We start from the raw sequence: 26,037 nt of genomic DNA, 5'->3' as shown, positions 1-26,037 counted from the left end.
ATTAAAGAGACGTTCCCACACAAATATTTTTAAACACATGCATACACATGACACTCATGGGTTACTGAGGAAGCATTTGCTACTTATTGGCACTGTTATACATATGCCTGTTTAATAGAGAAGAAAATAATAAAAATGTAATAATTCTTTTTCGCATCAAATCTCATCTGTTAACATCACATGCTTAACTGTGGTATATATCTGCAGTTACAAAACAGAAGTCTCTTAGATGGCATCAGTAGTCTTTTTAATTCATATCAATAATAAGAGGTAAAAGTTAAAAACTTGTCTTCTACCGCTTGGCGTGAAACGGTTGATAACAACTGCAATTTGAAGAACTCTATATTTTTTTAAACTTTCTAATTTATTCAAATTAGAAATTGTTACTTAACTAACTGGAGGGCATGACCAGAAGTTATTTTACCTTTAAATAACTCTTGGGCTCTAAGAATTGGCTTGTCATTTCCATATTTATAGTTTGAAAGGAATTAACTTTCATGGTTCCAAGGCTAAAGATAAATGGGGTAGTATTTTGCGTGGCACACAATATTTATAATTTGGCTGCTGGTAGGTTTATTTATGTCTAACATAATTTATTGGAAATACAGGAGACCCCAGTGGCTCAAACTTGAAAACACCTGTACTTATACGACTCTGAACGATCCTTTTTTGGGGGTTTAAGTCAATATAAATTTTATAAATGACATTTCTTGCTTTCTCTTTTGTTGATAAATACCCTCTCTGTACCTATCAAATTCACCAGGCTGCATAAATTGCAAAGGATGAAACTGCTATAGAATTCCAAAATGACAAAGAACCACATTCAGATCCATAAAATAACCATTACTACTTTTGATTTGACAGTCCAATAAGACTTGGTAGATTATAAATTTTATGAATATATACTATTGATTTTAATAGAAAGCAAAGATATGTCTTTGAGATATCTGTCTAAAAAGATGCAGAAGTTTCTTGCCACATTTCATGATCTTTATACATCTCTTTGCCATAAGATGGTAAATACTTGAATGACTACTGGGGAAAAAATTCCACACCAACAATATACCACTCATCCTGAGAACCATTTTATGTCTTTGTAGACTAGACAGTTTTAGTTCTAGCAAAAGTTTTATTGGTTCTTGGAAACATTCAAATTATGCCTTGAATTTTTAAATCACCAAAATAAGATCCAACAAGAGGAATGGTTAATTAAACAACTTTTCATATTGGTATTTTCCCCCCTTCACTTTATAAGTGAATGTGGCTCTTATTCTACCAAGAAAAAAAATTGTGAGAAGTTTCTTTTCTTTCCTCCCTTCCTTCTTTCTCTCTTTCATGTGTGAAGCCTGGAAGTGGTATTTTAAAATAAGTTTGCACAATACATTGTGATGGAAATAAAACTAAATGACAACATTGTACCATTTTAATGTAGACTACAACTTCCAAAGCATCAAGGAAATGTTGAGGTCCAGGGCTGTGCCTGTTTGCCATATAATCTTAGATGAAAGGGACCTGAAGTTTACCTGGTCCAATTGTTAATGGGGAGCCTGTTCGAGGTGGGGTGGCTGGTACATTTTTTGGAGGCAGTGGTGGAGGTGCTGTAGAGAGATGAGAAATCAAGTATTATTGATTACATTCTTCCTAAATTACACAAGACACTAGATAATCAGGTTAGAGTTTTTTCAATGATAGACTTGATGTTGGAAATATCATCAATGATCTAAATTTTGTAAAGTTCAAAGCCAACAGATTAAAGCAGGATTATTAAAGTTCTTCAATTTTATGAGAATGAGAGTTTGCCAAAAGGATGTCAGATAGTAACAATAACATCAATGCTTTATTCATTTAAATATTATTTAATAAACTTCAATCCACAACTAAGTTCTACCTGCTATGCTAGGAACAAAATGGGTTGAATAAAAATCCTCTGCCCTCAAGGAATTGTGACTGATGATGAAAATCATGTTCACAGTTAACAATCCAGGTGTGATAATGAAAGTCAGAGGCAAAGTGACTTGGGTCAGTGAAGAATGAAAAGGTTCCCTTGGTAAAAATGACAGCCAACAAAATCCTCAGATAGAAATAAGTCTAGTGTTATGGTCTCCACCAAGAGATTACTCTTCTGAACAGGGCTTTATCACTTTATGGATGAGGTTAAAAATTACTGTTTCAACAGCTACATTTTTTTTCTTCCCTTTAATGTATGTTTTCTTGTCACTGGCCATATTTGGTTCACTCAAAAGAGTTCACACTATTTTCATAAATCATCTCAAGGTTCAGATGTGAACCTGGATGTGCTCTAATCTTTCATATCCTAAAAGCAGGCTGAATCGGGTGCACATGTAAGCTGGAGGGCTCTTTCCACAATAAGCATGACTAACAGCTGTCCTCTCAAAGCTTAGGAGCACTTGGCCCTTAATCTTCGTTATGAGCTACTGAAAACAGCACTTCTTGTGGATCATATTTTCCCAGTCAATCAGAGTTTCCTTAGTAATGGTTTCTATAAAAAGTTGATAAAGATTGTCATCAACAAAACACTATAAAACAAGTAACATACCACAAAGCCTAAAAACCTGAAGTAATAAACCTGTGTTGCAACCATGCAACAAGCAGAATTATACAATATCCATCAATAAACAACAGCCTCTGTTGTGCTAGGTGCCACCACAGTGCATAAAACTCACTGCTCTGAAATAAGTGGTGTTTGAAGCAACACATTATCCATGCAAACATTTCATTTGTTTACCTTCTTGGCACTTAGGAAGAATTTTCTAGGAATGGTTTAGGCAACTTAGGTCTGTAAAGAAAGCTTTTTGGGGCTGGGGTTATGGCTCAGTGGTAGAGCGCTCACCTCCCTGGGTTCGATCCTTAGCACCACATAGAGAAATAAATAAAATGAAATTATTAAAAAAAAAAAAGAAAGAAAGCTTTTCAAGGAAGTCAGGGCTTTCTCCTCTGTCTTTGTTTCCTAGTAGCATGGAGAAACATTCCAAAGTATGCTGCTGTAGTTTATATATATACAACTTAAAATATACATACATATATTTTATATTATTATAAATTATATATGATATATATAAATATAATATGTTTATATATATTTTAAGTTGTAGTTGGACAAAATACCTTTGTTTTTGTTTATTTACTTTTGTGAGGTACTGAGGATGCAACCCAGTGCCTCACATGTGCTAGGCGGGTCCTCTATCACTGAGCCACAACCCCAGCCCTGTTTTACATTCTTCATTTACATATTTCAAAGTTCACTAATTTAAAAAGAGTTGTTGATGATGCTGTTTTCTACTCTGTTTTTGAAGAAATATTCTTGGAAAGGTTGGCTTACATGGCTTGGTAACAATAATATTCTCAACAAATAACCTTTGGCTTTTGATTATGAATCCTCTGGGCTAATTCCCATGATCATTTTTAAATACCAAAGGCAAAACCCTGGGGAAGTTGAATTGGAAGAAGTATTAGTTGGTCTGTACATGAGCCTCTAGGAGTTAAATTACCTTCTACAGCCTCAACCCACCTTTTCCTGAGATCTAATCCTCCCATGGGTATTTTAAGGAGCACCTTCCATATGCTTGCTTGCTAAAAGCAGTCTACTGAAAGGAAAGTTCAGTTAACCCATCATACAGGTGACCTGGCCAAATAAGCAATGCATTCAGTCCAAATAGTCCAGCCCATCATAGGTGAAGGGTTATAAAGATCTCTGGACCTCCTCCAGCCAACCGGCTTTGTTTGGGCTGATGGCTGCTTTGATATAAATTTGTTCTGATTTCCTGTCTCAGCTTCTCTCTAGCAATTTCTCTTGCTTTCCAACTGTCCTTCTTTGATCTCAATGTGTCCTTTTTGTCCTATGAAGCCTCACTTGTTCTGTAGGACCAGCAGAGACCATATCTCATCAGCCCAGCAGATTCTTCAGCTCATTTGCTTCTGGTTCTTACATATACATATGAAATGAATGAATGAGTGGATGAACATGTGGGACATCAGAAGAGTCTATGATTCAAGGTTAATAATTTTACTTCTCTGGCTTAGATAACTTGCCATGGCCTCTTTAAACCCTATAGCCTGTTAGAATAACATCTCCCCTCGATATCATACAGTTCAAGCCTTGCTTGTGTTGACTTTCTAGGAGTCACCTGATTTCATTCTGCAGACAGACAGTAAAATGAGTCACTTATTTTTCCAGACAGAGCAGACATATAACTTACTTCCGGTGGGAAAAGGCCTTGTTAACTTTGGCGATTCCAGGCTTGGATTAATTGGCTGGCCTGCACCCCATATCTCAGGCTGATCTAAAATAACTGGAAACATAAAAAGAGAATTTCCCAGGGTAAGTTAAAAAAAGAACCTCCCTGGATTTTAGAATTTAAAAATTTCAATTTAAAGTTGAACTTTACAAAATTATCTCCCCCTTGCCTTATACTGGGAAATTATTTTAGCAATGTGCTGCTCCCATTCTTTTTAAATGGAAAACAGAAATAGAAGTGTAGTGTGTAGGGGTGGGAGGGGGCGTCTGTGTGTATGTATATAGCTGAGTAAAAACTTTCAAAATGGATTCTGCATTTTCTTCCTAGTGGTCACTTAAGGACATTCCAAATATCAGCACACATACTGGCTCCAATTCGGGTATCCATTTGAAAATTTGGGCATTAATTCCATGGATGTTTGTTTTCTTGTAAGTTGGTTTATTTAAATCTCTTATAAATATGCTTCAAAGCTGAAAATGCCTGTGTTCTGTGCAGTGGTTTCTATCTTTAAAGGGTCTCCAGGGTCTTTAAAAAAACCTTTTTCAGCATCATAAAGAGACATAATTATTCTAAAAACGGTTGGTGAATATCTTAAGAGCACCAGAAAAATAAATGCTTAGACATCTGAAGTAAATCAGGGCAATTAGATTTTGGATCTAAGGACATTGAATTTAATATTTTTTTTCTCTTTCTTTTCTATTGTTCTGATCTTGTTATTATGGAAATGGTGAGAAGAGCTACCTCTTTTCAGCAAGTACTGAGGTGATTCATTACACTGTGGACTGCAGACTGGGAAGCCAGTGGGATTTGCATTTGAATCTAGCCTCTAGTCTTACTTTAGAACCCTGTGCAAAGCATTGAACCTCTATGAACTTCCCTCCTTCAGTGTGAAGTGGAGATAATAAGTTACTGATAAGATTGAAGCAAGTAATGGATACAAATGAAATGTTTGTAAAATGCACATTTATCAGAAGGGCAATTGCTGTTGTTATCTATTTTAATCCTTATAACACCACCAATGTGGTGATACTGGTGCCACTTTGGGAAGAGGAAACCAACGATTAGTGATGAAAATAACTTGTTCATAGAAAAAGTAGAGGAGCTAAGATCTGATCCAGGCATACCTAAGTCCAAAATATAGATAGCCTTCCAGGACTTTTAAACTAGTACTAGGAGAATTAATCCATTTCAGGATCATGTGGTTGATGCAAATGGTAGAACTTTATAGGACTTCAGGGGCTGCAGTCACTTGATGGACAGATAAATCAGATTGACTGACAAGTCCACGCATGGCTCTCCTCTCAATCACATACCTCAGAAATGATCTTAGCTCTGTTTTGTTGTGAAGCAGCATTACTTTCATGAATTCAATGTGGAATATCACTTTGATGTTTAAGAACAACTTCTATTTTTTACATAACGTTTCTATATAGTTATGGACAGATTCAGGTCAAAAAATCAAATCCCATTTCTGCACATCATACAACTATGTCATGAAAAGCAAGACTGGTTGCAGATGAGTTGATAAGACAAATAATTGCCTGACTGCAAGGCTGCCTTAATGGAGAGAATCCAAGTTATAAACATTTAATAATAACTAAAGGAGTATTTAGAGATGTTCTTTATACATTTTCCTAACTATTAAATCATTGAAAATATTCAGGTGTGGCTGATTGCTGCTAATTTCCCAGATTCATTCTCCATTTCTCTATGGTCAAAGAGTTTAGCTGTCTACATGACACCAGATTCTCTCCAGTGGGCTTTGGCTGGCAGTGATGGGTGTCTCTTCCAGATTGCTCTGACTTTTGGCAGAGTTCCATTGGCCTCTCCCCACCACTTTTCCTCTGACAGAGGCGGATGGGGAGTTGGAGCAGCTCTCTTGGACTCAGAGATGAAGGTAACTGATGTGGACAATATAGCAACCCTACCAGTTCAATATTGCTTTCTTCCAGACTGTTCACATGAAACAAATAAAATTCTGTTATTTAAAAAAAAAATCTATTTGTTGTTTCTTTGCTACTGAATCTTAGGCATTATACTCATTATACTTCTAAACATTCTTGCACTTAACACATAAGGGTATTTCACCATTGGGTCCTAGAAAGATACCATTTTGTTATATGTATACCATAATGTTTTTAAATGAAACAATTTTTATAAATACATGTATATCATCAAACACAGCTACTGGAGATACATGCATTGGACATAAATGCACTTCAGGAATAGATTATATCTCTCGTACAGAGGGATTATTTTATAACAGCAAGGTATATATTATTTTTAGGCCATCCAAAAAACATGGTTGATTCTAAAAAGTTAAATATTTAACACTAGGAATAAATGTGTAATAAGAAAGCTTAGCAACGATGGCATAAATGAAGGTATTTTTCTCATAGCATTTGATTTCTAAGTTGCCAAATGACTGTAAGTCTTTTCGGGGTCTTGAGCCAGGAAACAATGCCTATCATGGTCACTTCCACTGATGGGGTGGAAAGAGATTAAATGCAGCAGAGAGGCCAGTGACAATGACTGTGATGAGTCCCAGAAGGCCTGGCTCCATTCATGCTCCTGCTAACACCCCATAGGACAGCCATTTGGTCACAGAGTGTTGACTCCTCAATAAGGATTTGTGTAGATTTGCATTAATTTTTACCAACCTTATTCGAGGAATGAGCTTATTAGCTATTAGATATTTCTGGAAGTAAATGTCACATCCTAAAATAACAGAAATATGCAAACTAAACTCCTGTTCTTGAAAATAAACCAAGATTGGAACTTTTCTTTACTATGAAGATATGATGATACATTAAAAACATACCTCAAATATACATATCTTTTTAGATAAGTTATAATTTAATGAAAAAGGAAACAAATCTACAGAGGCAGAGTGTTTTTTCTTACCTTCCGTCTTCTGTTCATCAAACGCTGATTCTAATGGTGGGCCAAAGAGGGGAGCAAGGGCCACAGTGTCATCAGGAGGCTTTTTGCTAAATCACATACATTGAGGCAAAATACAAGAGAGGGCTCAAAAATTAATGCTCAAAAAGATATACAAGCTTTCAAATATTTTCTTGATAAAAATGGGGGGGAGAAGAAACCAATGATTAGTGATGAAAATAACTTGTTCATAGTAAAAGTTATGAAAGTTCATAGAAAGTCTTATGCATATATATGTGCAAGAATGTATATACAAAGCTATTTTATGGCTAGAAAGTATTACATCAAGATGTCAAATGTATTATGGGAAAAGAGTATTAGTCAAAGATAAAATCTCTGGTTCTCAGTGGAGGGCCAGGGTACTGGTCAAGTGGAAATAAGTTGAAGGAGAAAAGGTTTTTCAAAGCATCATGATTTTCTGTGTCTAGAAGAGATAATATTTAGAGATAATAGTTTATTGCAAAGTACCCTTTGGCCCTTATATCTAAAAAACCATTTTTATGAGTCTTTACCACATCTCTGGGTTGTAACTAAGGTAGTCTATGTATGATTGGTAAAAGTTGAGCATAGGGATGTGACGTCACAAGCCACCCAAGAAATTGGGTGTTTGAACAAGAAACTGGGTTGCTCAGCTTCTAACTTCAGTGTCCCCCTCCCAGTTAAGGACTCATTATGACCTCCTAATACTCTAGCACAGTTCATATCAGAGAAAAAAGAAGAGTGCTGACGCTATTTGTGGGACAGGAGGAACACAACATATACTCTCTCCTAATTTCTACTCTAGACTCTCACAGCTGCACAATCTTCTCCATTTCTACTCCACACCTTGTGAATCCTAATGAGTTCTCTGTGTGTGATGAGGGACAGGGATGGAGAGGAGAGGACAGAGGCTGGGGAGGAAAGTAAAAGTCCTAAAAGGATCAAGATATTAAAAAAAATAGCAGCCTTTTGGGAAAGCAATGCGCATCTGTATAATATTTTACCCAAAGAATACACTGTGAAATGCAATGTTCTGCTAAAATCAAACACCAGAGGATTCTTTTGGTTTGTGGCAGATGAGCTGCATCATGAAGCTGTGTACAGCCTGAGAGACTTTCCTTCACAGAGCAGGCCATATAAACGTATTTCAGATCAACATTTCAGAAGCTAAAAGATCTTATTATATAGACCTTTAGCCTTTTCATTAGTGAAGGGACCACATTCTGATAGGGAGTTACTTTAGATAACTGCACAGTATTTCCCTAAAAAGTCTCCCTGGGGCTGCACTTATGAGAAATGGTAACATGCTACGGATGCATGAATTTGTACATGTAGGTATGCCCTTCATTAACAGGAACCAAGAGTTTAGACCAGAAGATATTTGCCTAATTGTTAAGAGTTCGTGAGGCCTCACATAAAACACAATTCATGTCTTTCATGCTCACCTTATAAGTTCTGGAGTTGGTGTGGAACGCCGGGGCCTGGCCACTTCTTCACCTGATGCACAGGGACAAAAGACCTTTTCAGGCACGTTTTTACCCTTCCCTTCCGATGTGTCTAATGAACTATGTTTGGAAACACTTAGAGATTGAAGTCCCATCAATAAACAATTCAATAAGAAAACTCTGCAAAAGAAACCCTCTCCCCTGGCATCGCAACAGAAATATATTTGTCACATGTAGTGGCATTTTCTCTGGCATTTGTAAAACCTCATTAACCAAGGAATTACCATAAACAAGCCATGGAATAGAAGATTTGTACACTCCAGCACTCAGTGGAATAGCATACCAGTCTTTGAATGTCTGCTGCCTTGATCAGTTCTGCTTCCCAATTACCATAAAAGAATGACAAAGCAGCCATATGTACATAGTAAATGAATCCAGCATTTTCTGCCTCTTCTCTTCTTGAAATGCCAAGAAAATATTTTATCTTTTAACTATGAACCGTGAATTTATAATTCCCTAGGATGTGTTGTATGCAGCAGAGGAAAATCATGCCCTATGTATATTATAACCCATATCATATCACTTTGGTTGATTAAAATATTCATATCAAATAACATAAGAATGTGTAAGTTGAATTTACCTTTAGTTCCTTCTGGCTTCCTCTTCTCCCCACCCCGATTAGCAAATGCACACTTGATTAAACTCATTTATAAACTTAAATAATTCAGCAATAGTCGACAAATACAGGGAGAAAATAGCAAAGTTTTTCCAAAAAAAATTAAATTTTTGAATTTAAACATTAATTACTCAGAACCCAGAGAAGCACTCTATTATAACAAGAATTCTTTGCTGTAAATGTAAAAAAAAAATAAAAAAGGAAAAAACAAAAACAAAAAAGTAAGCTTTAAAAATCAAACCCAAGAGTTTATAAATCAAATGTATATATGCTCCAAGAGCCAAGGAACTATTCCTTCTTTCAAATTGTACTCTATTTCTGGTAGCTATGATATACTTACTGGATAAGTTCCTTTTAATTGCACCCTAGAATTAGAAATAGACACTATAAGGCTTACGACCACATATATGTTATGTACAATACGTATTATTTCTGTCATTGCAATTAAACTGAACTCAAAGAAATGCAGAAGGAAAAAATAAAAATTTTCTCAGAACCATACTTAAGTTGGAACTTGTGGACACACACATAAATCAGTTTTTCATTTTATTTGAAGATTGTAGTGTGGAAGGGAAGGTAAATCCTAAGTCTTTTGACTGAGAAAAACCCCTTACCTGGGTAGATTTGAGAAATTAAAGTCAAATAATGAATAGTCCATTAAAAACAAAACCCCTCCTAAACTTTAACTGATAAGAAGGTAAATCCAAGTTTAACATATGTTTGACATTTGAAAGTTCTAGACTGTATTTAGGAATATTGACTGCTCCTAGTCAGGTGGGATCTCCAAAGTGTTAGTAGAACCAGTCATCAGCTACTAATTCAATTAAAAAAATTGGCAAGTGTTAAAGGGGCGGGGGAAACTTAGGGGCTTTTACCACTGAATGAAGGGTTTTTAATTCAGGAAGCTAAGGAGTTCCACCTCTCCAATTTCTTCCACGTGCCTGCCACTAGACCCATCAATCTACTGATTGAGTTATTTCTTTAGCTCAAGACATTATGATGCTATTGGAATGCAAATAGTTTTGGCAGAAATACTGTGGAGCAGGTCATTTCTAGCTTTTATAATGTCTTGGCATAAACTTATTCTGAAAACAGAAGAATTGAGAACAATTTTTGAATTAAAAACAGAAGCTGTGAAAGATTCTTTGTGTGGGATGCAAACCATGGGACCACTGTAGGGTTACATCATGGGGTAGGACATGACTAGGCATGGCCTGACTTAAGAGAATACCAGGGACACAGTTGAGGGCAGGGAAAGCAAAGGGTTAGGACCATGGACCATCTTGGTGAGTTGCCACCAAACACGTTTTCCCCTATTTTCTATCTATGGTGAAAGCTGGACCTGGTGGTCACAGATCTGTTTTCTTCTCTCAGACTACAGCATTAACAACTTAGGACAAGATCCAGCACCTCTGTAATAGAACTATAAGAAGCTTCTTTTTTCTTTTTCCTAAGGACATATCAGAATTTTCTGTTCTCTTTTGAACCAATTTAGGATGGAGGAACAGTTTCAATCTGAACAAAGATCTATTAGGTGTTTTCTGGCAAGTGGCTCAATCCAATTATTATTTTATGACTTGTTTTGACCAAAATGCAATTTGTTTTCCCTTACTACATGTGCCAGATAGTAGATTAGTGCATAATTAGCAAAAAAAAAAAATTAAATATGCTTATTTAATTCTGCTAAGGTCATTAGGGGAATTTGGATATGAGGGTTATTTTTATTTTTATTTTTCATTTTTTTGTAATAAGGGTCTGTAGACAAACAACTAGAGAACAAATTGTTTAAATGAGGCTAAAAATGTTTTTTTCTGGGTTAGGGACCTTCTTGATAGTGAGAATTAAATAAGGTTTTAATAGTTAAATAGGTTTAGATAGTCAAATACAAGATCAATAAATTGGCATTGAGGGAACAGGGCCAATCCAGTTCTGTGAGAACTGATATCCAGTTGTTAGGAGATTCCAGGGGGCAGACTGAAGGTACTTTGGTCTCTCTGTCCTATTCATTTTATTAAAAATGTTAATATCCGAGAAACAATAAAGGTAGAAAGCTTCTTTTGTATTCATCAGTTATTACTGAAAAGCACTAGAGAAGCAGTCCCTATACCATTTTTATTAAATACTTCTCATGAATGAATGATCATAAGTTAAGGACAAGCCAGAGATGGAAGAAATATGCAAGAAAACTCTGATGGTTGGAAATTAGAAACAATAAGTTTGTTTGGAAAGGAACAGGTATTTGAAATACCAGCAGCAAATCAATAGCAATGGAAAAGAAAGTCCCACTGTGAGCTGGATCCAGCACACTTGTCACCATGACAAATCTCCAACAGGGTTGGGGTGTCCACACAAACCACACTTGGGACAGAAGCCCATTGACCTAAAACATCCTCTTAATATATGAACATATTTTCCTCCTTTCAGTGATTTATCTATATGTATATTGTGAATCCATTTTCTTTATTTTTTAATTAATGAAACCCACTCTTTCCTCATCTGATATACCACCCAACTGCTGGGTTGGAATACTCACATGTATAGAGCAGTCCCTACAGATGCCTTGTTTAACCTCAGGTGTATAGTGTGAACAGAAAACCATCAGCATCACCTGGGCAGGGTACTTGCCTCAAACTAATTAGCTGAACAGACACAGGCATAGGGATATTTCATAGGGTGTTGATTTCAGTTTTATTTCCTCTTTAACGTGACTGGCTAGGTAGACAGGGTGGAGGGGAGTCATTTCAAAAACAGCAGGTTCTTGTCATTGCTCTACATTCTTCATGCTCTTTAACTTGAGGAAAATGAGATTCCACTTAGACCAATGAGAACTACCCTTGATCTACCCTGCCAGAATTGTCTTCAGTGATGAAATTTAGAATGATCTGACAATCTAGGAGTATTGAGTTGAAAGTAAGTCTGACCCCAAAATGTAAATTCTAAGTACGTATTAGTGTATAGTGGTTGATGTAAGTTATAGTCCAAGCACATATTTTGAACACAGGCTTAAGAACAATGTGGCTTAAAAATGATTCTTTACTTTCTTTATAGTTTTATGATTCTTTATTATCACATTACTATCAACTTCTATGGGTCTTTCTGGCCAATCTGCAGTCCTTGGAGATGTACACACACACACACAGACACACACACACACACACGCACGCACACCACAATGTATACAAATACATTTTTTAAAATTTAGCATTAGGAGTTAGGATTCCCAAGTATTGATTTATTCTGTTATGGAAACATGCTCTGATAATTCTAAAACATGCCCTTGACACTTAGAAAATCAGAGGATTCCAACCAGTAAACCTAATTCATCTGCCTCATTCACACTGAATTATCATAAATTTAATGGGAAACCAACCTGGCCACCTTGCCTTGGCAGCAATTTTCTCTATACATGTTTAAGGTAAAATGTTGAGAGTTCTTACCGGGCTGCGCCTCTGTGATCAGCAAAAAGGAATAGAGAACAGACACCTAGTCAGAGAATGATGGATCAGTCAACAGGCGTGGATAATCCAAGACTTCAACATGGCCACCACACACACACCCCAAATAATCAGGCCAGAGAAAGAAAGACAGGCAGGCTTTGTGTTTAGGGCTTGTTTAAACCATGGAAGGCTTTGCAGAACCTTACAGAGGGACTGTTGTATGATACAGCTTTGCTCATGGGGATGTTCAAGCTTTAGTTATGTGCATGGAAGAAAAAGACAGAAACATACAAAGTCTTTACTGATGGTGTTAATGTCTTACCACAAGGAGTTTTCTCCAGATTATTTGAAGAGGAAGGTCTAAGAGAGTAGAGAGTGCAGGGAAGACTGTTTCCCTGTGTGCAACTGGGTGTTGTTAGCAAGCATCACAGATGCATTTCCCATAACTAGGGCCTAAAAAGGAGCTTCCAAACAAATTAGGAGGAATGTAGAGAGCCCTCTTCTTCCATTTTTCTTTCTAGTGTTCTATTTAGAATGTGTGCTTCTGAGGACCTTCCATTTTTTGCTAAGTATCTGTCCTTGGCCTGGCGATGTGGGCATCCCATGAGTAGGCATGTGATGGGGAAGATGAGTAGCTCCTGATAAACACAGAAGGAACAGGGGAAACTGCTCAGCAACAGAACATGGGTGGACCCAACCGTGTCTGGAAAACACAAACAAGCAGACACATGACCTCTCTTTCCTCCAACCGTGACTGTAGCTGCCACCAATTTACCCCACAGCCTCTGATTACTGTCCCTCTTTAGGATCTTTTTTGCAGTAACATGAGTGACTAGGGTGTGGGAGGGGAGAGAGATGTGCAGAAGTTTGCGGATGTGAATATGTGCTAATCCAGGATTCACCAGATTCGCTCCTGGCCTCAGACAACTCAGGTCAAGAGCAACAAAAGAGAGGTACAGGAGGCTGCTCAACAGGAGGAGGCTGGCTACTTTTCAGAACAGACAGGACACAAAGGCCTGTAGCCTTTTTATCTGGGAGGCCTCCAGGGGGATCTAATCCACTGCTTTTATGATGCAGAGAGGAAAGGGAGGTTCCAGGACACACAGCTAGTAAATCCACAGAACCAGAGGCAGAATTTAGATCTCAGATCTTCTGTTCTGTTCTTTTCATGATTTTAAGTGTGACCTTGTGGGAGGATTTCTAGAGCAGAGAATCACTGAGGCTAACATCCAGGAACTGTGATTTCTCAGACCGGTTTCATAAGTGGCTAGGACTTTAAACACACTTACTTTAGCCAGTTTTCCTTGTAACAATTTAGACTTTATTATTTGCCCTATTTTCTAGGGACTGTTCCCTATTGATCCCACTTTTCTCATAAACCTGTCTGTATGAATGCCATTTAAGCAAAATTAGAAAAAAATGTCATTTATCAATTGTGTATTTGAGTTTAAATAAGATCACTTACCGACTAACCTATATCATGTTTTGAGGAATATTCACTATTTCAGAGGAAGATTCCTTAGTGACCAAAGTTCTTTTATAAAGAAGCAACCCATATCTCAATAATAACCCTAAATGTTAATGGCTTAAACTCACCAATTAAGAGACACAGGCTAGTAGAATGGATCACAAAACAAGACCCAACAACATGCTGCCTACAGGAGACGCATTTGATAGGAAAAGACATACATAGGCTGAAGGTGAAAGGTTGGGAAAAATCATATCACTCATATGGACTTCGGAAACAAGCAGGAGTGTCCATACTCATATCAAATAAAATAGATTTCAAGCCAAAGTTAATCAAAAGGGATAAAGAGGGACACTACATACTGCTTAAGGGAACCATACACCAACAAGACATAACAATCATAAATATTTATGCCCCAAACAATGGTGCAGCTATGTTCGTCAAACAAACTCTTCTCAAGTTCAAGAGTCTAATAGACCACCATACCATAATCATGGGAGACTTCAACACACCTCTCTCGCCACTGGACAGATCTTCCAAACAAAAGTTGAATAAGGAAACTATAGAACTCAATAACACAATTAATAACCTAGACCTAATTGACATATATAGAGTATACCACCCAACATCAAGCAGTTACACTTTTTTTCTCAGCAGCACATGGATCCTTCTCAAAAATAGATGATATATTATGTCACAGGGCAACTCTTAGACAATATAAAGGAGTAGAGATAATACCATGCATCTTATCTGATCATAATGGAATGAAACTGAAAATCAACGATAAAAGAAGGAAGGAAAAAGCATACATCACTTGGAGAATGAACAATATGTTACTGAATGATCAATGGGTTATAGAAGACATCAAGGAGGAAATTAAAAAATTCTTAGAGATAAATGAAAACACAGACACAACATATCGGAATCTATGGGACACATTGAAAGCAGTTCTAAGAGGAAAATTCATTGCTTGGAGTTCATTCCTTAAAAAAAGAAAAAAACAACAAATAAATGATCTCATACTTCATCTCAAAATCCTAGAAAAAGAAGAGCAAAACAACAGCAAAAGAAGTAGAAGGCAAGAAATAATTAAAATCAGAGCTGAAATTAATGAAATTGAAACAAAAGAAACAATTGAAAAAATTGACAAAACTAAAAGTTGGTTCTTTGAAAAAATAGACAAAATCAACAGACCCTTAGCGATGCTAGCGAAGAGAAGAAGAGAGAGAACTCAAATTACTAGCATACGGGATGAAAAAGGCAATATCACAACAGACACTTCAGAAATACAGAAGACAATCAAAAACTATTTTGAATCCTTATACTCCAATAAATTAGAAGATGGTGAAGGCATAGATAAATTTCTTAAGTCATATGATCTGCCCAGATTGAGTCAGGAGGATATAGAAAACCTAAACAGACCAATATCAATTGAGGAAATAGAAGAAACCATCAAAAGACTACCAACTAAGAAAAGCCCAGAACCGGATGGGTATACAGCAGAGTTTTACAAAACCTTTAAAGAAGAACTAATACCAATACTTTTCAAGCTACTTCAGGAAATAGAAAAAGAGGGAGAACTTCCAAATTCATTCTATGAGGCCAACATCACCCTGATACCTAAACCAGACAAAGACACTTCAAAGAAAGAAAACTACAGACCAATATCTCTAATGAACCTAGATGCAAAAATCCTCAACAAAATTCTGGCAAATCGGATACAAAAACATATCAAAAAAATTGTACACCATGATCAAGTAGGATTCATCCCTGGGATGCAAGGCTGGTTCAATATACGGAAATCAATAAACGTTATTCACCACATCAATAGACTTAAAAATAAGAACCATATGATCATCTCGATAAATGCAGAAAAAGCATTCGACAAAGTACAGCATCCCTTTATGTTCAAAACTCTAGAAAAACTAGGGATAACAGGAACATACCTCAATATTGTAAAAGCAATCTATGCTAAGCCTCAGGCTAGCATCATTCTGAATGGAGAAAAACTGAAGGCATTCCCTCTAAAATCTGGAACAAGACAGGGATGCCCTCTCTCTCCACTTCTGTTCAACATAGTTCTCGAAACACTGGCCAGAGCAATTAGACAGACGAAAGAAATTAAAGGCATAAAAATAGGAAAAGAAGAACTTAAATTATCACTATTTGCAGATGATATGATTCTATACCTAGCAGACCCAAAAGGCTCTACAAAGAAACTATTAGAGCTAATAAATGAATTCAGCAAAGTGGCAGGATATAAAATCAACACGCATAAATCAAAGGCATTCCTGTATATCAGCGACAAATCCTCTGAAATGGAAATGAGGACAACCACTCCATTCACAATATCTTCAAAAAAAATAAAATACTTGGGAATCAACCTAACAAAAGAGGTGAAAGACTTATACAATGAAAACTACAGAACCCTAAAGAGAGAAATAGAAGAAGATCTTAGAAGATGGAAAAATATACCCTGTTCATGGATAGGCAGAACTAACATCATCAAAATGGCGATATTACCAAAAGTTCTCTATAGGTTTAATGCAATGCCAATCAAAATCCCAACGGCATTTCTTGCAGAAATAGAGAAAGCAATCATGAAATTCATATGGAAAAATAAAAGACCCAGAATAGCAAAAACAATGCTAAGCAGGAAGTGTGAATCAGGCGGTATAGCGATACCAGACTTCAAACTATACTACAGAGCAATAGTAACAAAAACAGCATGGTACTGGTACCAAAACAGGCGGGTGGACCAATGGTACAGAATAGAGCACACAGAAACCAATCCACAAAACTACAACTATCTTATATTTGATAAAGGGGCTAAAAGCATGCAATGGAGGAAGGATAGCATCTTCAACAAATGGTGCTGGGAAAACTGGAAATCCATATGCAACAAAATGAAACTGAATCCCTTTCTCTCGCTATGCACAAAAGTTAATTCAAAATGGATCAAGGAGCTTGATATCAAATCAGAGACACGCCGTCTGATAAAAGAAAAAGTTGGCTACGATCTACAGTCGGTGGGGTCGGGCTCCAAATTCCTCAATAGGACACCCATAGCACAACAGTTAATAACTAGAATCAACAAATGGGACTTACTCAAACTAAAAAGTTTTTTCTCAGCAAAAGAAACAATAAGAGAGGTAAATAGGGAGCCTACACCCTGGGAACAAATCTTTACTCCTCACACTTCAGATAGAGCCCTAATATCCAGAGTATACAAAGAACTCAAAAAATTAGACAATAAGAGAACAAACAACCCAATCAACAAATGGGCCAAGGACCTGAACAGACACTTCTCAGAGGAGGACATACAGTCAATCAACAAGTACATGAAAAAATGCTCACCATCTCTAGCTGTCAGAGAAATGCAAATCAAAACCACCCTAAGATACCATCTCACTCCAGTAAGATTGGCAGCCATTATGAAGTCAAACAACAACAAGTGCTGGTGAGGATGTGGGGAAAAGGGTACACTTGTACATTGCTGGTGGGACTGCAGATTGGTGCAGCCAATTTGGAAAGCAGTATGGAGATTTCTTGGAAAGCTGGGAATGGAGCCACCATTTGACCCAGCTATTCCCCTTCTTGGTCTATTCCCTAAAGACCTAAAAAGAGCATGCTACAGGGACACTGCTACATCGATGTTCATAGCAGCACAGTTCACAATAGCAAGACTGTGGAACCAACCTAGATGCCCTTCAATAGACGAATGGATAAAAAAAATGTGGCATTTATACACAATGGAGTATTACTCTGCATTAAAAAATGACAAAATCATAGAATTTACAGGGAAATGGATGGCATTAGAGCAGATTATGCTAAGTGAAGCTAGCCAATCCCTAAAAAACAAATGCCAAATGTCTTCTTTGATATAAGGAGAGTAACTAAGATCAGAGTAGGGACGAAGAGCAGGAGAAGAAGATTAACATGTAACAGGGATGAGAGGTGGGAGGGAAAGGGAGAGAGAAGGGAAATTGCATGGTAATGGAAGGAGACCCTCAGGGTTATACAGTGGAGGGGGTAGAGAGAGAGGAGGGGAGGGGAGGGGAGCGGTGGGGAGGGGGGAGGCTGGAGGATGGGAAAGGCAGCGGAGCACAACAGACACTAGTATGGCAATATGTAAATCAATGGATGTGTAACTGATGTGATTCTGCAATCTGTGTATGGGGTGAAGGTGGGAGTTCATAACCCACTTGAATCAAAGTGTGGAATATGATATGTCAAGAAATTTGTAATGTTTTGAACAACCCACAATAAAAAATTTAAAAAAAAATAATAAATAAATAAATAAATATATGTAGGTACACTTAAAAAAAATAAAAAAATAAACTCTAAAAAAATTAAAAAAAAAAAAAAGAAGCACATGTGGGGGCTGGGGATATAGCTCAGTTGGTAGAGTGCTTGCCTTGCATGCATCAGGCCCTGGGTTCGATTCCCAGCACCACCACCAAAAATCACATGTGGGAATTTCATGACAAACTTTCAAAATAGATGACTAAAAGTGACACAGTTCCCATAGTATAGAATTATAAGAAGTAATGTGATATAAAATGCAGATCTCAACCATAGAGAGTCAGAATCTTAACTACAAGAAAATTATCAATGTAAGATGATAAGAGAGCTTTTCAAAATAATTTTGAACATATTGATCCACTCAAATTGTTGTATCTTAATTTTTAATGAAATAAAAACCTGTATTTTAAATCAATAGTTCAAACTTATAATTTTCCTAGAAAAAGATCATCTTAAGAAATAGCATTTTGGAAACTGTCATTCCAAATTCTTTCATCAGACTAGAATGTTCAAATTCACATGGTCACTGTTTGATTAACATGAATCCAAAAGTTACGTGTATAAGTCATACAACATGCAGACGCAGAAGTTCTACAATTAAGGGATAGCTGAAATCCTCAAAAGAAAAGGGTTTCCAGAAATAAAATGAAAGGACTTTACATACATTATCACCACTGAAGAGCTCTGCTGGACAAAAAGGTGAGCCAAATTATTATTAGCCATGAGGGAGGGGTCTTTGTTAAAATTTCTATTTTACCCTTTCCCCTGTCATTTCTCAAGAATTTCAAAACATTTAGCATTTTGTTTTTGTTCTACTGACATACAGAATTTGCATCAAAGATAGAAGAAAATAAATTTAGCATTTGGTCTTGATTTATTCTAAAAATTGAGGGATCTAGGTCAAGACTTAAAGACTCAAATGCCTAGAGGGGGAGGAACATATGGTACTGGGTGTCAAGGCAGGGCTGGTCATGAAGTCCTGGGGAACTGGCCACTATTCAGGTGCACCCGGTGTCTGCCATGTGCAAATGTGGGCCTAGTGCTCTTAGGTCTTATTTTTGTTTTTATTTTTGATTATTTATTTATTTACTTTTTTTTAATGGTACTAGAGATTGAATCTAGGGCCATGTGCTTACGAGACATATGCTCTACCACTGAGCTCCATCTCTCTCTCTCTCTCTCTCTCTCTCTCTCTCTCTCTCTCTCTCTTTTATTCTGAGGCAGGGTCTTACTAAATTGCCTGGGTTTTTCCTCAAACTTGTGATCTTCCTGCCTCAGCTTCCCTAGTTGATGGGATCACAGGTATGTGCTACTATGCCTGGCTGCTGTTAGATCTTTACAGAGAAGATGAATATCCAAAATTTTTTTTAAAAATTTGAAATGTTCTAGTTTTCAAATGTAGGCTAAAATTGTTTTAAACTGCACAACCAAATAAAACACCTATTCAGTTGTTAAGATTCTGCAGGTGGCCAATTTGTCCCTGATTGCAGGCATTTGTATCTCACATAATCAGTTCTCATAAGTTCTGTTGTTGTTATTTCATCTCTATGCCTGATTGCTCAGAGTCTTTGCAGTTGGACTACTTGTGTTTTGAACAGATTTCCTACATTCCTAATTAAACATTAGTTGTTCAATTCTCTTGGGTTTCTGGTATATTCTGGAGAAGTTTCTGGGAATCATTTTTATGTTCCTTTGCACTTTTTTTTGATGATTAACTCCAGATAACCCTTTCTTTGTATTTTTAGAGTGGGTAAACAGCTAACTTATCATTTGGTCACTAGAATGAAGATATTCCTTTAGCTAGAACATGTTTATCTCAAAATTTATATAATTTTCAAATATGAATATTCTTCCCTAAAAGAAAATATTGTTTCGACAATGTCCTTCTACCACGCCATAGGGTTGTTATTTTTTTGGACAACAAAACTTATTTAAATTCAGTTAATTAGGATACCTTAATCATTTATTTTTTCCTCTTTTGTTTTTTGTCCTGTGCTGGGATGGAACTCTGGGCTTCACACTTGATAGACAAGTGCTCTAGCACTAAGCTACACTCCCAGCCCCTGAGATACCTTGGTCTTAACCAAGGTGGGCAAGTATTTTGAGAAACTTATAAGTAACTAAATATCATTTTTCTTGCTTAAAAATTCACTAAATAACCAAGCCTCAGATTTTGAAATATCTTCATTTGCTAAATTCAGTGCTTTGGGGAAACAGAGAAAAATGAGTGATAAAATATAAAGCATCAAACATTTTTATGCAGTTTGGTCACAGAAAATTAAGGGATTCATGTTACAGAATTTTCTAGAAAAGAATTAGAATGTTGGAATTAAGTTTATTATTATGATCCCAGCAAACATTACTATTTGTTTTCAAATGCACTTGGGTGGGAACAAACTATCCAGCAAGCTCCTATTGGTGCCACTATTGTCCTTGTTCGTCTGTATTTAAGCTTGTCCCCATATATTACAAGTCTGATCACAGAGAACACCTATTGTATCATGTTTTAGATGATCTGAAATTCCATGTGGGAAATGAAACAAAGAACCTGCCACTAACCAACATATCATTCAGAGGTGACGAGTCCAAGACATCAACAAGACAGATATTTCCAAAGAAAAACAAGGCAAGACCCATTCTTGAGGTCAAGACACACAGATGAGAATGAAAAGATGTACTTGCTAAAGTTGCTTTAAGGACAACAGGTGTAAAACCAATGAGGAATGGAGAATCTGTAAAGTACGGCAGGCAAATTTGAAGTGGTCAAATTTGGTTAATTCTAAGAGTGATCCAGGATCAAGAAGAATAGATGAAATTGGCAACATATACCAAAAGGTCACTGAAGGACACCAGCCATGTTTTACTGTCACATAACATGTGACAGATAGTTGACAGTTACCATAGAAGTGGGCATTCCGCTTAGTGATCACCAAAATCGTAACTATAACAATAGATGCTCGTTTTAGTTTTTGGAAAAAAAAAGATGTGGGCCCATAGTTTGATAAATTTTAATATTTCAATCCCATTTCTCAATGCTTTTTGTGCCTTCCATTTCTCCAGCCCCCTTCACAGGGACTTTCTTCAAGTGCAGCATTCTGCATGTGGTGTAGAGACTGGCATGATTGGTTCAACCGGCAGGCTAAGAGGTGACAGAATTATTGCAGTGTCCACTTAGGTGAGTTAGGTAGAATCAACCAACCACTTCTTGGTGTTTGTTAACATGAAAATACATTTTTACATTTTACAGTAGTGGTCATGGCATCTTGGGAACATGTTCCCAATAAACCAGGCAAGGAAAAGAACATAAGCCCCTCCTCCCACCCTGAGATCTTTCCGTTTTTCTAACATAAAAAGATGTAGGTACCTCATAACAAATTTGTGCTGCCATTAAAAATCAGCCACTGGCACTAAAAAGTAACATGCAGGAGATGATTTACATTTTATAAAGATCCTCTTTCTCAGTCTCTAACAATTCCAGGAGGGGATATTTTGATTTACTAAAACAGAAACAAGTTAACAAAAAACCTTCAAGACTCCCTAAAACTCCCTTTTCCCAGGCCAGCTTCAGGACCATTCAGGTTGCTACATGTGGTACATTAAACAAAAAAAAATCAACTTAAAAAATGTTTGCCTAACTCACTGTATGTATGTGTAGTTTGACTAATTCAAGTGGAAGCTGCAATAAAGAAACCGTAGCACCTACAATATTTATTTGATCACATGCCTGTGACTGAAACAGAGGTGAATCTTCACAAAATTACCTATGGCCCTTAATAACAGGGTTGCAAAATCACTAAGCAACCAACTTCCTTTTTTTCCCCAGGTGGTGTAATTAGATCTTGTCCTGGTTCAAAAGGTTTGTTTTCAAATTCAAACTTGTTTAGGTATATAACACAGTCATTAGATATGCAGATGGTGACAGTGAACAGAATTAATAATGTTTGGCCAAAACATGGAAAGGACTTCTTATTTCTTACCGGACTTTTCCTCTAAAAGCGAAGGCATGGGGAGGGAAAATAAAGAGAAAATGAGAGAGGTAACATGTATCTTCTAGAAGAAATACCCAAGGCTCAGAAAGACCTCACAAGACCGCTCTGTAAAGCACTGCTTCTGTACATGCTTCCGCTGTGTCTGATATGGTCATTTCTAGGCTGCTGTTTTTAGTTCAAACTTCAGAGGGCAAAAGGTATGGCCTCCACTGGAGCACATTCTGAGTTTTCTTTTGAATAGTTTATTTTATCAAACAGATTTGTGCCCTGAAAATAGAAGTAGCTCTTGTCATATTGAAAGTGGTTAGGAAATGCCATTTATGTATTGCAGCCAGATCTGGTCATGAAACTACAAGGTGACTTTCCCAGAAACTCGAGTCCTGCTAGAAAACCTGGTACTTATCTTTTCTCAAGCAGCTCTGGCTAGAGCCATGGATTCTTCTTTGAAGCTATCTTTCATTCTCCCCACCATTCCATGGACTCTTTTTAATTTTTTTTTTGTACCAAGGATTGAACCCAGGGGCACTTAACCACTGAGCAACATTCCCAGCCCTTTCTATTTTTTATTTTGAGACAGGGTCTCATCTCCTTAAGTTGCTTAGGGCTTTGATAAGTTGCTGAGGCTGGCTTTGAACTTGTGATCCTCCTATCATAGCCTCCAGAGGCACTGGGATCACAGCCATGCCCATACCTGGCCCATGGACACTTCCTAAGAGTCAATCCTCTCATTTCCTCAGCAACTGCCTTAGCAAGGCCCTCATTATTTCTTGTTGACTGTGGATTCCAGTAGTCTCCTACACATACTTCTTAGTTGACGCTGATCTTATTTCCTGTTTTATCTCCTAATCCACTCTTCACACTATCCCCAGAATCATTTTCCAGAAACAGAAGCTAATAAATTACCCCCTTCTTCAAAAACCAGAGAATACAATGGGAACCCTGTTCGGGGCTCTGAAGGTCTTCCTGTGGGCTGCAGTTTGCCATCACAGCCTCACTTCCTCTGTGGGCTTTCTGTGAGGCCCATGTGTAGCTGTAGCTCTCCTTGACCCCTCCAGACAAAGACAGCACTCACAGGCTCCCTTGCCTTTGTTTTTTTGGTGGTGCTGGGGTTTGAAACCAGGGCCTTGTGCATGTGAGGCAAGCACTCTACCAATTGAGCTATATCCCCAGGCCCCTTCCTTGCCTTTTGTCCACACTGCTTCTGCCTTCCAAGCCTTGTCCTTCTCTTCTGTCAAAATCTTATTCATTCTCCAAACCCAGTAACATTTCTCTCATGAGATCTTTTTCTAAGCCTCCCAGTCAGAATAAATTGTCCCCTACTCTCGCTTGATGGCAGCACATTCTTTTTCTTTAAAACAATAAATAAATATTGAAGGCCTTTCTATTTGCTTGGCATTTATTAGCCTTTGGGAAAACAAAGGTACACATTGCTACTATATTTTCCCAGTTTTTGTTTTGTTCTGTATCATTTAGATGTCTCTACACAATTATTAACTCACTGTAATGTTACAAATGAATCTTCTTTAGCCCCAAACATGGTGCTAGATACATAGTAGGTTCTCAAAACATGTTGATGAATTCACTTTTGAGGGCCATTAAAACATTATACAAATGTTTGAAGCATAGCCTTTTGATATATGGCAAGATGAATTGCTCTCTGGAATAAGGCTGAATTGTAAATGGCACAAGGCACGTGACCCCATTTGTAATGGTTCCTTCACCAGCTCCTATAAATATTTCACTTAGCTCCCACTTAATTGTTAATTTCTCTGCCCATTAGTGACCTTAGGTGCTAACATATGTTACAAAGGCTCCAAGAAAGTGACATAGCTTCACGCAGACATTAGTATGGAATTATGTGATCAGATCTCCAGGGTAGAATTTGCTTCTATAGCAAATATGCATGCTTCAGAGCAGCTGAGAACTGAGAGAGGACCATATCCTTGAGGCCACTTTCAAAGGCAGATGTTTGGTAAGTAGCACAGAGAAATGAAAATTATTAACAAGGTGCAGGCTCTCAATCTACAGAAAAAAGTAATTTGGAAGTTAAAAATCAAATAACCCTGTAAGGGGTTGTCATGGTGGAAGAAGGATGTGAGATTTTATGTATTCAAATTAGCTCAGCCCCTAATTTTCTGGATGCTTTTGGCTAAGTCACAGCGCACTTCCATTAAGCATTTTCTACAGTAGGGATAATCCTATAGTAAGATTGCCCTTGTGGGGTTGGGGTAAGGATTAAAAACATGGATGACACGGACTGTTAAAATTCCATAAGAATTTGCTGTTGTTTTACCTTGTGTGGTTGGTTGGTGTCATTATATTGTCTCTAATTTATCCATGAAGAAAAGGAGGCTCAGAGGAATTCCAAGGTCACATAATTACAAAGGAACATGGCTATGACTAGATCCCAGATTATCTAACCCCAGAGAGGCTGGTCCAGCCATGTCCCCTAAGGAGACTGAACCCACTTTCAGGGTCTTATCACCTTTGTGATCTAAAAACAATAGAGCTAATACTCAGAGATCATAAAGAATGGAAAATACACTTTATCCTTCCAATGAAGGAATTAAACAGATCATATCAATTTATAGTAGCAGGTCTCAGAGAACAAGCTACTCGGAGGGTGAACTTGTGTTTAGAGACAGGCTTTCAGTCTTTGGGATTAAACTCTGATGATAGAATATAATTTTCAATCTTTTTTGTCTAACTAAATACACCTCATTTAATTAATATCCAAAGAATAAACATGAGCACATAAATGATAAGGACCCCTACCCTTCTCCCTGTATCTTTCAATCCCACAATGCATGATGTCTGAAACCATCTTTATTCAACATGTTGTTTTGTTTTATTAGCAGCTACCTACACTTATAGTCAATGGCCTCTTAATTTAAGGGTTTCTTCAGAATGTAAAAAAAAAGAAAAGAAAAAGGAAAAGAAAAAAGAAAACAAAGCATGACAATTCTCTTTATGGGAAAACAAAAATATTTCTTGATTTAAAATGAGCTAACATGAAAAAAAACACAAAATTCTGAATTTGACTTATTTTGCTCAAAATTATGATCTCCAGTTTCATCTAATTTCCTGCAGGTAACATAATTTCATTCTTCTTTATGGCTGAATAAAGCTCCATTGAATATATGTCATATTTTCTTTATCCATGCATTTGTTGAAGGACACCTAGGCTTATTCTATTATGGGGCTATCGTGAATTGTGCTGTGATAAACAAGAGTATGTGTGCATTTCTAAAGTATGCTGACCTTAATTCTTTTAGATAAATACTATAGAGTGCAATAGTTGGATCATGTGGCAGTTCTATTTTTGGATTTTTGAGGAACCTTTATACTAATTTCCATGAAAATAGAAGGGACACCATTAGGGTAGAGGTAGGGAAACGGGGAGGGAAAAGAGAAGCAAGGGGAGGTATTTGGGAGTGAAATTGGTTATACTTTTATGTATATATAAGTATGCCACGATGAAACTCACTATTTTGTATATTTAATATGCACCAATTAAAAATAAAAAAATAAAGTACTCTAAC

General features: G+C 37.0%; 1 protein-coding gene across 17 annotated transcripts in view; it reads right to left on the bottom strand.

Moving 5' to 3' along the window:
• Positions 1–26,037, bottom strand: part of Sgip1 (SH3GL interacting endocytic adaptor 1) — a 208,587-nt gene that overhangs the window by 59,466 nt on the left and 123,084 nt on the right. For 16 of the 17 annotated variants that reach the window (XM_058581566.1, XM_058581567.1, XM_058581568.1 and 13 more), the window contains 5 exons: positions 9,637–9,661; positions 8,621–8,672; positions 7,161–7,246; positions 4,218–4,310; positions 1,524–1,598 (listed from right to left, as the gene is read on the bottom strand). In XM_058581566.1, the coding sequence (XP_058437549.1) occupies positions 1,524–1,598; positions 4,218–4,310; positions 7,161–7,246; positions 8,621–8,672; positions 9,637–9,661 (331 nt within the window). Of the gene's footprint in view, positions 1–1,523; positions 1,599–4,217; positions 4,311–7,160; positions 7,247–8,620; positions 8,673–9,636; positions 9,662–12,733; positions 12,746–22,483; positions 22,496–26,037 lie in introns of all 17 variants that reach the window. The other variant, XM_058581575.1, reaches the window with a different exon arrangement.

Source organism: Marmota monax, unplaced genomic scaffold (genome assembly GCF_021218885.2).
Source record: "Marmota monax isolate L192 unplaced genomic scaffold, Marmota_monax_Labrador192_F-V1.1 WCK01_AAM20220418_F8-fsc00023, whole genome shotgun sequence".
NCBI lineage: Eukaryota > Metazoa > Chordata > Mammalia > Rodentia > Sciuridae > Marmota > Marmota monax.
This window is presented reverse-complemented; position numbering and strand designations above follow the sequence as displayed.